Below are 13,176 nucleotides of genomic sequence, written 5' to 3' on the forward strand. Positions count from 1 at the left end.
ATAATTATATAATCAAATTTGTTAGGGAAAAAAAATACTAAAAATATAAAAAAAAATTATAAAATATTTTTAAAAAAAATTTTAAATAAATACTTATAAAAAATTATTTCTACTAAATAATTGTTTATTTTAATGTAAAGGAGAATCTTAATAAAAAAAAAAAAAAAAAAAAAAAACGCCGTGTGCATAAAATTCTAAAGATTATATGATATTGCTTATTCAATTAAGTTTATCATTTTTATTCTAAGTAATAAACAGGTGTGGTATTTCATTTTTTAATTGTAAAAATTAAAGGAATTGTTTTTTACTTCGTATTTTCTTCTCATTCATTTCGTATTTTCTTCTCATTCATTTCGTATTTTCTTCTCATTTACTTCGTATTTTCTTCTCATTTATTTCGTATTTTCTTCTCTTTACTTCGCCCCACCCTTAAAAGAAGCCCACGAGTCAATTCCAGATATGTAGCTTAAACAGTTCAACTGTACAAACAGATAACCAACTAACCACATACACAATGTCATATATCACATATCATATGTATATATATATATATATATATGCATGATGGTTACATTTTTATAATATGGATGCTCACCAATAAAAGAGGTGCTTAAATTATAACCTTAGGATATACTATTCATTATTTTTTCTCTACAATTTTTATAGTTTGTTGTGTAATCGCTAATTGAACCGAATGTATACATATACAATCGTTCAAAAAAAAAAAAAAAAAAAAAAAAAAAAAAATCTTCTTTATATAGTAGCCAATATTGTTAACATACATTCTAAAATGATTTAAAAATATATGAATATGTGTAGATAATTATGACGAAAAAGTTTTAAGTCTTAATTTGATCCGATTTAATTTAAATTGTTTGGGGCATAAAATATTTTGCCTAAATCGAATTCAAATATTTATGCAAAGTAGTAAATATATAATTTATAGGGACAAAATTTTATTAAAAATATTAAATTTTTTTTTTAATTTATAAAAATAAATATTCATTTTAATATAAAAAATTAGTATAGTAGATGGTATTTTATGAGATGAATATATTTTTATAGATGAATTAAAATAAATTAAAGATTTATCAATATTTTGTTCAACACCAATACCATAATAATGCATATATCCTAAATTGTAACAAGCTTTAGAAATCGTTTTAATAGCATATGTAGTATTTGGGTAATATGAAATTATTGCTCTATAATGTTTATAAGCTAATTCATAATTAATTTGGTTAAATATAAAATTATATCCATAACTAAACCTCCATTTATCGTTAAATATTATTCCTTGTTCATCTATAAAATCTTTAGATATTATTTTATTATCATAAATATTTAACTCTTGACTAATTTTAGATTCTTTACTAATTTTGTCTACATTTTTATTTCGAAAACATTCATTAGTTATATCTCCTACAGAATTATACACACATTCTACATTCCCTAAATCATAAAATTTATTATGTTGTAAATTATTTTTCTGTATAACATTTATATATACACCATTACCTCCATATGCATAATCTCCTAATGTAAATACTGATTTTAAATGATGGTTATCTGCTGCCATAGATAAATATCTACTTGAATATATATATTTAGATTTATTATTAGATGGTAAAAAAAGAGCAAAATTTGAAGTTGTAAGACTATGTGCCAAATTTATTTGAGCTTGCACATTTCCCGTTTCAGCAAGTTGTGCCATTAAAAACATTGATTCACGAATTCTACCACTTTCATTATATTTTATAATTTTATTAGTTGTATTTAAAATAAAATCATTTTTTTCAGCAACTTTTGCTAAAAGAGATAAAGCAATATTACAATTATGTGAAACAATTATTCCATTATAATTCATAAAACCTATCATATATGCTGCTAAAATATTTCCATTATTAGATGCTTTGTAAAACCAATAAAATGCATTTTGAAAAGATTGAGAAGTACCAACTCCACTTAAATATAAACAACCTAAATTAAATTGAGCAATTGAAAGATTATTTTTTGCAGCTATATCAAAATAATAAAATGCTAATTCTTGATTTTTTTTTTTTTTTCCATTTTCCATATATTTTTTCATAGGCCCTAACCCAAAAAAATGCATATATCCTAAACCATTATAACTTAATGGATCATTTAATTTTTTACCTTTTATAAAATAATTAAAAGCTTTATTATAATCTTTTTTTACACCCAACCCTAATATATATATATATCCTAATAAAGATATAGCTTCTGGATTATTAAATTTTTCTGCTTTTAATAGATACATTCGAGCTTTTGTATAATTTTGATCTATTCCATCACTGCCTGTTAAATATCGACGAGCTATCATAGTTAGAATTGCATGATTATTATGTAATGATGATTCTAAAAACATTTCTATATTTTTTATTTTTTTATTATTTATATTATATTTATCATAATGTGGTATATTAAGTTTTATTAAATCTATGGATTCAAATTTCATTTTACCATCATTATTCGAATTTAAAATATTATTTGTTAATTTTATAAATAATTTAGATGCTGTTTCACAACATTCTTCAACACCAATACCATGCATATATCTTATTCCTAATGCCAAAATACTACCTGTATGATTTGCTAAACTACTACTATAATAATATAATAAACTTAACCCATGATTTGAACCATAATATATTTTTTTATTTTTAATTGTTTTATAAAAATCAACATAAGGAAAATTTTCTAAATTGTTAAAATATGTCTCTAATTCATTAATATTGTATCTAATATTTTTTATTCTTATTATTATTTTATTATCTGTAGTAAAATATATTTTAGGTACATTTACAAAATTATTTCTTGCATCTTTTATTTCTTCTTTTTCTTTCTTTTTTTTATTTAAATTATTTGCTAATATACTTTTCAAATATTTACTAGTTAAAAATATATAACTCCTAAACAAGATTATATTTTTTTTTATTTTTTTTATTTTGTTTTTTTCGGTTTTGTCTATTTCTTCATTTTCATTAACAAAATATGAATACAAGTTGGGTAATGAAAAATAATTAGAATACATAATAGCTAAATAAAATTGAGCATCTGCACTTCCATAATCTGAACTTACTTTCCATGCGTATAGAGCATTTACTGGATCTCTTTCGACGGGTTTCAATCCGAGGTAATAAAACACCCCAATTAGTGTTAGGCATCTAAAAAGGGTGAAATCAACAAAAAAAAAAGAAACACTTTTATTTAGTTTCCCCGAAATTGTGTAAGCAGAAAATGCAGCGATTATTTCAAAAATAAAAAGCTATTCCACAAGAATATAATTTAATATGACATAATATGGCATGACATGATAACGTAACAGTATTTTCCTTTTTTAAGTATATACCTTATATCATAATTAACACAATGCTTTAAAAGTACAAAAGATTTGATATACTCCGCTCTATCTAATGCTTCGTAAGCTTCAATAAAAATGTCGTTTCCCTTGTTCGGGTTCTCAGAATATTTATGTGTATATATACATTTTTGGAAAAATAAAATAAATAATGTGATATATATTACAACAAATAATTGGTTAAAAAATCTTTTAAGTCTATACATACTTGTGCCTAAAGCATTTTGCATAAGCATAAAAAAAGGGAGAAAAATTCAACAATATAAAAATAGCTTTTTGAAAACTTGCCTAACTTGTTCATAATATTTTGCAAAAATACATTTCTCTACTATGAGAAATTACTCAACAAATGAATAAATAAATAATAAAATTAATAACCATATAATAAATAAACGAATAAGCAATATATAGGTGATTTTCACTATCCCATAAAATACATGCACAATATTATATTTCTAATGTTTTTTATTTTCCTCCTTTTTGCATTTATAAAAATTGTAATTTTTTTATCGTTGATATTTTTCACAATATGATGATAGGATCTTTTAATTAATCATCACCTTAAAACGGTAAAAAAAAAAAAAAAAAAAATAAAAATGAAAAATGAAAAAAAAATATATAACGGCAATAGTAGTGGAAATATTGATAACAATAAAACGAAAGTTGCAACAATAAAAAAATTATATAAGTTTGCCTTAAAATTTACATATTCACAATAAAAAAAAAAATGACCTCATATTTTGCAATAACAGTTTCTATAAAAAGATGGAAAATTATTTATCCATTTTATTCCACATTTTTACTCTTTATAATTTATACGAATTCAAACAATTTATAATTTCGGAAATATAATAAAATAAATCATAGTTCTAAAAAATTATATATATAGTGAAATACATATTACCAAAAAAAATGAGAGAAACATAATAGAATATTACACAATATCCCCAAAAGTATATATATAGTAAAATTAAAAATGCATAAATATATGTTGTTAGTGTAATGGGGGAAAAAAAAAACGAAACGAATTATAAAGCACATGGGAACGGGCTTCCTAATGTAAGATTTTTCAAAACTGAAAAAATAAACATTATGACAAAATAATGAAAAATTAATGCAAATTATGCAAAATTAATGCAAAATTAATGCAAAGTGTGAATATGTTCGTCCTATAAACAGTCAATCAAAGTAACGAACATCTTGAGAATATACGTATCTACTTATTCGTAAATACTATTACAGATATAAGAATAACTAATACAATAATTATCATAATAAATAAAAGTCGAATAAATCGATCCGAAGCGGCTTCTTTCATTATTTCTTTTAATGTCTCCTTTGCAGTTGATACATTTATATCAACATCATCTACTTTATCTTTAACTTTTTTTAATTTTTCATTTTGTTCATTTAATTTTACTGCAGCTATTCTAGTTATTTGTTCTGACTCATCAACCAAATTTTTCATCCTAAAAATGGATTGCTCTGTTTGGTCTTGAATTAAATTTCCTCGAATTTCCAATTCTTTTGGTGTTATATATTTCAATTTATTTATTTCATTATTTTTATTTTCATCTTGTTTATTTTCATATATTAATTTATTTTTTAAAAATTCATATTGAATATTCAAATTTTCTAATATTAATACTTTCCCCTTAATTTTATTTATATAATCATTTTGTTCATCTTCTGGTAAATTTCGTATTTCAATAAAATATGCATCCTTAGCTGTTTTTATTCTTTCTGTTATAAAATTTATATCATCACTATATTTTTTTATTATTGAATTATTTTTCTCATTTCCTTTAATTTTATTCTGAAATTCATTCAATAATTTTTTATAATCCTCCAAAAGGTTATCAATTTCTTCCGAGTAAAAAAATATGTCCATTTTTTTTTTTTTTTTTTTTTTTAAATAATCCTTACACCATTCTTAATACTCAGACAATACCCACTTTGGTGTCTCAATTATTTGATATCTTATTTATCAATTTTAGAATAATTTTTTTACAACTGTTTTTTCGTTCATATCTTTCAAATTTATATTTCTCTTTGTGTATATATACATAACCTTTTATTTCACATTATTTATGAACAGTTCATATAAAAAAAAACAAAAAAAAAAATTATAGCTAAATAAGTACCAAAAAGTTATGACCAAATGAATAAGTAATAATAAATTATGACTAAATGGATTAGTACTAAAAAGTTATGGCTAAATAAGTACCAAAAAATTATGACTAAATGAATTAGTGCTAAAAAGTTACTCCTACGCTGGACTTATAAACTTGTATAAGATTAAACAATTTGATATGCTACTTAAAATATCCTAATTAAAAAAAAATTAAAGGTGGCAAATTTTATTATTTGTACAAAAGGGGCATAATAAAAAACAAACTGCTATTTAAAAAATATGGGTTAAAACATATTCAATTTACTTTTCAAATGTCAAAAATACAATCATAAAAAATGTATTTATTTTATTATACATATAATCTTAAACATGTATTAAAAAAAAACAATATTGAGGGTTGGGTATAATTCTGTATATACCTATTTGTGTATTATATTTCTTATACTAATTTTTATTTAATTTAAGCACATTGTTTTTGTCATTGTATTGAAAAGATATTTATTAAATTTATAAAAATATAAAGAGAGGTGGTATTATATGATTAGCCTGTACTTGTATAATATATTTATTTTGAATTTCATCATAATTTTCACTATCTTCCTTATGTTGGGTATTGTGCATATATTGCTTATTTATTTTTTTTTAAATTAAAATTTTTTTATAAAAATATACAAATTTCCCATTAAATATAATAAGCCATAAGTCGTGCTGATTTTTTTTTTTTTTTTTTTTTTTAATTTGTCTCACGTTTTTACAAAATCGAAGAGGAATAAAAAAATATATTTTCATTCCAATTTTAAAATAAAAAAAAATAAATATATATATATATACAACTGTAATAATAAAAGGGTATAGTTTTATACAGTTTTGCAATCGCATGTTATTTATGTATGTATTGGTTGATTGATTAACTTCGGATGTTGCTTGCAAAAAAAAAAGAATATTTGTATGGGATATAAAAATAAATTTTGGAATGCTAGTAAAATGAAAAAAACATACTTTTAAAAATTATAGATATATGGAGAAAGAAAAAATATAAAAATAATTTAACAAAAATAAAGATAAAATGCATGGGGTAATCAACTATTCAAAATTTGATAATATTGAAGTAAGCTCATCAGATGATGAAGTTAAAAAAAGAATTCCAAAAATAACCACATTAAATAGTAAAGACAAAGTTGTAGTAGGACCAGATGGATTAACAATTTTGAAAGAATCTACCACTTCACAAAATGTCGAAAAATGTGTAGAAAAAAAACAAACACCTCATAATACACAAAATGAAAAAGAAAAAATTTTCAAAAATATGATATTAAATGGAGCAGTTATTCCATATAAATATATATGGAATCAATCATTATATGATATTAATAGTTACATTGTTTTGCCATTAAATTGTAAAGCCAAATCATTAAAAATCCAAATATTTGAGGATAAATTAGTTGTTAAAAAGGAAAAAAATATGAATTTAACAAATATCGAAAATTTGGACGATAATAATAATAATACATACGAAACCCTCATTGATAAAGAATTTTCATTTAAAATTAACACAAATGATGATACTCAATTGTGGGAAATAAAAACTATAGAAATTAACTGGAAAGAAATTTTTAATTTATCTAATAAAATAAATAACCAAAATATGAATTTTGATTTTGGAGAAAATGTAAAAGATACGAAAGAAACATTTTTATATATCTCTTTAAAAAAAAATAGTGAAATTAAAAGTTCATATGTTTGGTGGTCATGTTTATTTAAAGGTGATGAAAAAATTGATACTTTTAAATTACCTTCCCGTATTATTCTTAATAAAAATATTAACAATAATAATGATAATACTTCATTTAAAAAGGTTTGGGAAGAAGCACATGAAATTTTTAAAAAAAATATTTCGAAAAAAAAATTGCCTTATTGTATAGATTAAAACAATAAAGATAAACAGATTTTTAAAATAAAAATGATTTATCATCATATAAACATATTTATGATATATTTTCATTTAAGTAAAGTGGAATAGAATCTCTTAGAAGCATCCAATAAGAATCCACATTTGTACTAATAACAATTTTTTCAATAAAATTAAAATTTTCTTTATGTTTTATAAATTCATATATTCCTTCTAAACAACAAACAACAACATCATATTTTTTGAATAAACTAATACCACTACCAATCAATGGAAAAACAATTGTTTTTATATCATTTTCTTTAGCTATTAATAATGCATCTTTATAACATTTTTTTAATTCATTTATCTGATTATAATATGGTTCAATCACATGTATAATATATTTATATGAACTGTTATATCCTTTTGTTACTAAAATATTTTTTCCTATATTTTTTTCTCTAATTATTTTTATTTCATCATATAATTTATTTCCACATGTTTTTAAAAAATTACTCGAACAATCATATCCCATCCCATCTTTTGTTAATTCGAATATTTTATTTGTTCCATTAACTATTGCATCCCCGCTTAAATATGAAAAATCTATAAAAAATTTTTAAGTTTTAAATTAAATTTGCATTTAAATGTAGCATAAAATAAATATACACTAACATACACTAACAAACATTGACAACATGTATGCTTATGGATATGTCCAACAGTTTATACATTAATATCATATTTATATATTCATTTAATTTTTTTTTTTTTTTTTTTTTTTTTTTTTTTGTGTGTGTGTTTGAATATAAATTTATTATTATACCTCCAAAATGAAGAGCTGTTTTATTTAAAATGTTATACTGATTTTCACTTTTTTTAAAAACAGGAATATTCTTTACATCCACAATTTGATTAACATTGTTAATAGTGGGATATGTTTGGGAAACATCATGATGCTTCTCTTGTAGTAATATTTCTATATCTTCTATTTTATAAAGTTCATGGCTTTTTATTTTTTTATTTCTAATCAATTTATCAAGATTAATATTTTTATTTGTTTTATAACTACGTATTATTTTGTTGTTTGTGAAATTGTGAAGGGACTCCTTAACTAACTTCGAAAAAAACATTTTATTTATTACGCTATTTTTACGCTATTTTTACGCTATTATTACGCTATTATTACGCTATTTTTACGCTATTTTTACACTATTATTACGCTATTTATGACACTATTTATGACACTATTTATGACACTATTTATTTTCGAACATTGTTAGTCTTATCATATTTTTCATTTTAACACCCAAATGAAAACATAAGCAAAGTTAGTGAATTATATGGAAAATTTTAAAGTACCTAAAATGTGGATACATATAAATATCCACTGTTATAAAAATTAGCACTTATTTTAAAAGAGTATAATAATGATAAAATAAACAAATAACATTTAGATCTACATTTATTATAAGCCTTTATTATTTTGCTATTATTAAAATGGAAGTAGCATAGTATATATACATATATATATATTATATATATATATTTTTTTTTTTTTTTTTTTTTTTTTTTTGAATATGCAATCATATAAAAAATTAAAAAAATATTAGGAAACATAAAACATGTTTGTAATAAAATAAAGGATAAAAGAATTATTTTAAGCAAACATGATATATAAAATTATATATACACTTAAATGTGTGCATGAAATAAATTCACTAATTCAACTCAATTCTATTGTTGATGTTATATTATATGACATGACATGGAATGCAAATAAACGAATATTCGTCATTCCTATGGTCACTAACTTTACAGTTATATTTATTTATCTTCCTATTTTAAAAATAATATTTGGTCAATATAACTTTGAACTTTTGATTAATTCTATAAATATAATATTGATTGGAAAATCACCATATTTATTATATCACTTTTTTGGAAATAACTATTTATGGTCTTTTCATTATATTAACAAAATAAAAAAAAAAAAAAAAAAAAAAACAAAAAAACAACAACAATAGTAGTTACTTTGAATAAGGTTATCCTCTATATTTTCAAAAAAAAAAAAAAATTGTATTATTATGATTTAAGTTTCTTCAAATAAGCATTCCAACTATTTGATAAGAAAGAACATCTTTTGTGATGAACATAATCAAGCAATATATCCGCCCTGTTAAAAATGTTTTGTACATATATAACCAAAATTTAATTACATATTTACACAAATTATACTTAATAAAAATAATATAATATAAAACTTGTCTTTCATTATTTAACTATTACCATTCTTTTCTTCTACTTGTAGTACAAACAAACCATGAGATTGAACAGATTCCAACAAAATATATACTCATTGTTAAACTCTTTCCTACATAATTTTAAAACACACACATTTATATAGCTTTGTTTATATTAAAAATTATGGTATATATATCCTTATTTCTAACATTTTCAAAATCGTGCAAACATTTTAATGACCATTCTAGATCTTTTTAAGTATTACCAAATTTCATGAATCGAGATTCTTTACTAGAGTCATTTGTTTCCATCTTTTAAATATATTTTAACATATAATATATATATATATATATATATTTACTTATTTATATATATTTATTTATTTATATTTGTATGGGATACTACAAATCAGTATGCTTAAAAAAATTATATCTACAGCAAATCTGTTTAGACTATTTATTTCATTTAAATAACTTTTTGTTACAAAATGCTCTTATGTTTCTTGTATTTAGTGTTAAACAATTTCCATGGTAATTATTTTTAATCTTTCTTTTCACTATATATGTGCTTATTAAAATTCTATTATCTTAAAACTAATAAATATAAAATATTGCAATATTTTAGCCACAGTAAAGCGGAAATAATTAATCACATATATATTTATCAAATGTGAAGAAAAAAAAAACCAACATTTTCCTTGCATTAATATATAAATGAGACAAAAAAATTAAGTTAAAATATTTTATCCCATAAATATTTAAAATAAAAAAGTCAAATTTGTTTATTTTTTTTTATTTTAAAGCTCAACAACAATATATTTTATACGCATTTTAAATTTATATTTTTAACTTATTAAATATTTATGGGATAAAATTGTAGTGTGAAAAACAGTGTAAAATCTTTAATACTTTTTATAGCACATATATGATTATTTATTATTTTGATGGTGTATATTAATAATATATTCGCATACATACATATATTCAGCATTAAAAAAAAATGAACAAAGAAACAATAATTGCTGACTATAGAATAACACTAAAATATTAACAAATTTTGATTAACCCATTAAACCTTAATATAAATCATGCTTTATAATACTGCTTACGTTTTATTCCAAATATGTAATGGAACCATTCGAAAAAAAAAATGTAAAAAAAATATGCACATAAAATATTGCATTTACATATAGAGATGTTATCATAACATTTACAAAAAATGTTGATTTTTTAATTTGGGGGGGGGGGGTTATATAAAAAGTATCATTGAAATTAAGACGGATAAAAATCGAATATATAATATATTATCAATTGTTTTTGTGGTTGTATAGTAAATACATAAATTACACACAAAAGAAAAAGTAAATAAGAAAAATATAAGGCGTGAATAATAAATATAATCATATGGTTAAAATAGTTAAATGCATATTCTTAAATATATAATCATTGTAGCATATTACATATATGTGTTAGAAATAACATCATAAAATGAAGGCATTCTAATTATTGTTTTCGATTTTTTTGGAAAATGTATTTTATCTATTATTTATCCCCATTTATTATGGTGATACCTTTTATTGTTGCATTATTTTTTTCTCTTCCTTTTCTATTTGATCAATTTCTTTTTGCTCTTTTTGTAAATCAGTAAGTACATTTAATTCTTTTCCTATATCTAAATGATTATCCTTAACATAATTGTCAATTTTTTCTCCAAATTTGTCATATATAGCAGTAATTATTGGAGTAGCTACACTTCTAGCATCTTCATCAAGTTTATTGGTGGCTTCCAATGTTTTATTTTTCCATGTATTTAGATGTTTCTTTATATAATTAAATGCTATAGGTATAACTAAACTGCTGAGCATTATTTTTAAAAAGTGCTTTATCTTATCTTTGTGTTTCTTATAAAGACTTGTAAGTTTTTGCTTAATTTTTGATCCTAATTTTTTTGTGTGTTGTCCAAATTTGCTATTATTGAATCTTTCTCTTAATTTTCTAATGAATGCATCTTGAATAAATGCCATATCTTTTCCTTCATATGTATTGATATCAAATATTTCTGCATCATTCTGTGAAAACAAACAAAAAAATGTTATATATAAGTATAAATATTAATACGCTTATCGAATGAAAAATATATATAAACTAACAATATAACATATAGCCATGTAATATTTACCTCAAGAAGGGCTAATAAACTATGTGGAACATTATCATTTTCTATATCTTTCTCGAATTTGTCAACAATTTTCTCAGATACAACATCGATAAATGAGTCTACATGATTTTTCCATGCTTCACTAATTTGATTCGAAACATTATCACCAACTGAATAAAAAAAAAAATGGTACACAATATTAAAAGTATATTTATTAGACAAGCAAATATAATTGAATTTGTTTACTACACTATGCTCGATAAATAAATATATATATGGGATAAAATACACTACATATTAAAGGCATATCAAATGCCAAGTAGACGAACAATCGTGCAGAGTATACATTATACATGTATACGTACACGCAATCGAATGTGTAATATATCAAATAGGAAAAATGTTAAACATATAAAATATATATCTTACTTTCAAGGTATGAAGAAGGCTTGGCTCCGAGGGAATTAAGTGTTATGGCCCTCGAATGTAAAATTGACGCAAATAAAACACTAGCATAGCACAAAAGGACTTTCATTTTTATCAAGGATTACACAAATAAATATTAAAAATAATGATAAATAAAAATGAAAAAGATAAAAAATGAACTGAAAATAATGAAAAGTAAAATATGATTATTTACACGCGAATAAAAATAATGAAGGATATAATATTTATAAAAATCAAAAATAAAATAAATTAAATCATTAAAAAAAAATCAAATGTTATAAAAAAATGTATTGTACATTTTATTAAATTTCATAGGAAAGACGAAAAATAAAATATAAGATATGTGTAACAATTAATATTAATTATTTGAAATTTTACATTATCGAAAAGCGAAAAAAAAAGACATTGTGATTTATAGACATAAAAATTGAACACTTAAATTTTTAATCATTTCATTTTTTATATTACATGTATTTGCTTAATTAAAATTTTGATTATTATTTTAATATATTAAAAGTATTTTTATTAAATATTTACACACACAATTAGATTATACATTTTTTTAATTTAATAACGCTATTTGTTTGATTAGCTTTTTAAATCATAAAAAAAAAAAAGAAGCTATAATGTATTTACATTTGTTTTTTAGCTAGCTCCTCAAAAATATAGGTATATAAATATCGCTGTTTTTTATTCATGCAAAATAAAAATATTATTGCAATGATCTCAAGACGCCCTATTTAATCATATATTGATAATTAAAAAAATATTTATGACGAATTAATGCTCATAACATTAAAAATTCCTTTTAAAATAATTAACAGAGCTATAACACATGTATATATATTTATTTGTTTAATGTTGTGAGCTGTCTTTTTAGTTATTTGTTTGTTTTTACTTTCTTATTTCATTATGAGGTGA

The 13,176-nt window shown here is 21.4% G+C and overlaps 6 protein-coding genes across 6 annotated transcripts; 1 reads left to right on the plus strand and 5 right to left on the minus strand.

Moving 5' to 3' along the window:
• Positions 1-940: 940 nt before the first annotated feature.
• PY17X_1316000 (ubiquitin-protein ligase, putative) lies at positions 941-3,618 on the minus strand (the record flags this gene model as incomplete). The annotated part of the gene is made up of 2 exons (XM_022957052.1): positions 941-3,188; positions 3,374-3,618. 2 exons carry the CDS (start codon positions 3,616-3,618, stop codon positions 941-943), a joined length of 2,493 nt encoding a protein of 830 aa, XP_022813535.1.
• Positions 3,619-4,598: 980 nt separating this feature from the next.
• On the minus strand, positions 4,599-5,273 carry PY17X_1316100 (uncharacterized protein; the record flags this gene model as incomplete). The annotated part of the gene is made up of 1 exon (XM_720433.1): positions 4,599-5,273. One exon carries the CDS (start codon positions 5,271-5,273, stop codon positions 4,599-4,601), a length of 675 nt encoding a protein of 224 aa, XP_725526.1.
• A 1,309-nt stretch (positions 5,274-6,582) lies between these two features.
• PY17X_1316200 (HSP20-like chaperone, putative) lies at positions 6,583-7,443 on the plus strand (the record flags this gene model as incomplete). Its single annotated transcript, XM_720432.1, has 1 exon — positions 6,583-7,443. One exon carries the CDS (start codon positions 6,583-6,585, stop codon positions 7,441-7,443), a length of 861 nt encoding a protein of 286 aa, XP_725525.1.
• A 58-nt stretch (positions 7,444-7,501) lies between these two features.
• Positions 7,502-8,540, minus strand: PY17X_1316300 (Appr-1-p processing domain protein; the record flags this gene model as incomplete). The annotated part of the gene is made up of 2 exons (XM_022957054.1): positions 7,502-8,013; positions 8,234-8,540. 2 exons carry the CDS (start codon positions 8,538-8,540, stop codon positions 7,502-7,504), a joined length of 819 nt encoding a protein of 272 aa, XP_022813536.1.
• Positions 8,541-9,492: 952 nt separating this feature from the next.
• PY17X_1316400 (conserved protein, unknown function) lies at positions 9,493-9,962 on the minus strand (the record flags this gene model as incomplete). Its single annotated transcript, XM_022957055.1, has 3 exons — positions 9,493-9,583; positions 9,697-9,781; positions 9,917-9,962. The coding sequence occupies 3 exons, from the start codon at positions 9,960-9,962 to the stop codon at positions 9,493-9,495; spliced, it is 222 nt and encodes a 73-aa protein (XP_022813537.1).
• Positions 9,963-11,224: 1,262 nt separating this feature from the next.
• PY17X_1316500 (gamete egress and sporozoite traversal protein, putative) lies at positions 11,225-12,343 on the minus strand (the record flags this gene model as incomplete). Its single annotated transcript, XM_721440.1, has 3 exons — positions 11,225-11,719; positions 11,830-11,978; positions 12,238-12,343. 3 exons carry the CDS (start codon positions 12,341-12,343, stop codon positions 11,225-11,227), a joined length of 750 nt encoding a protein of 249 aa, XP_726533.1.
• Positions 12,344-13,176: the final 833 nt, after the last annotated feature.

This window comes from Plasmodium yoelii (assembly GCF_900002385.2).
Source record: "Plasmodium yoelii strain 17X genome assembly, chromosome: 13".
Taxonomy (NCBI): Eukaryota; Apicomplexa; class Aconoidasida; order Haemosporida; family Plasmodiidae; genus Plasmodium; species Plasmodium yoelii.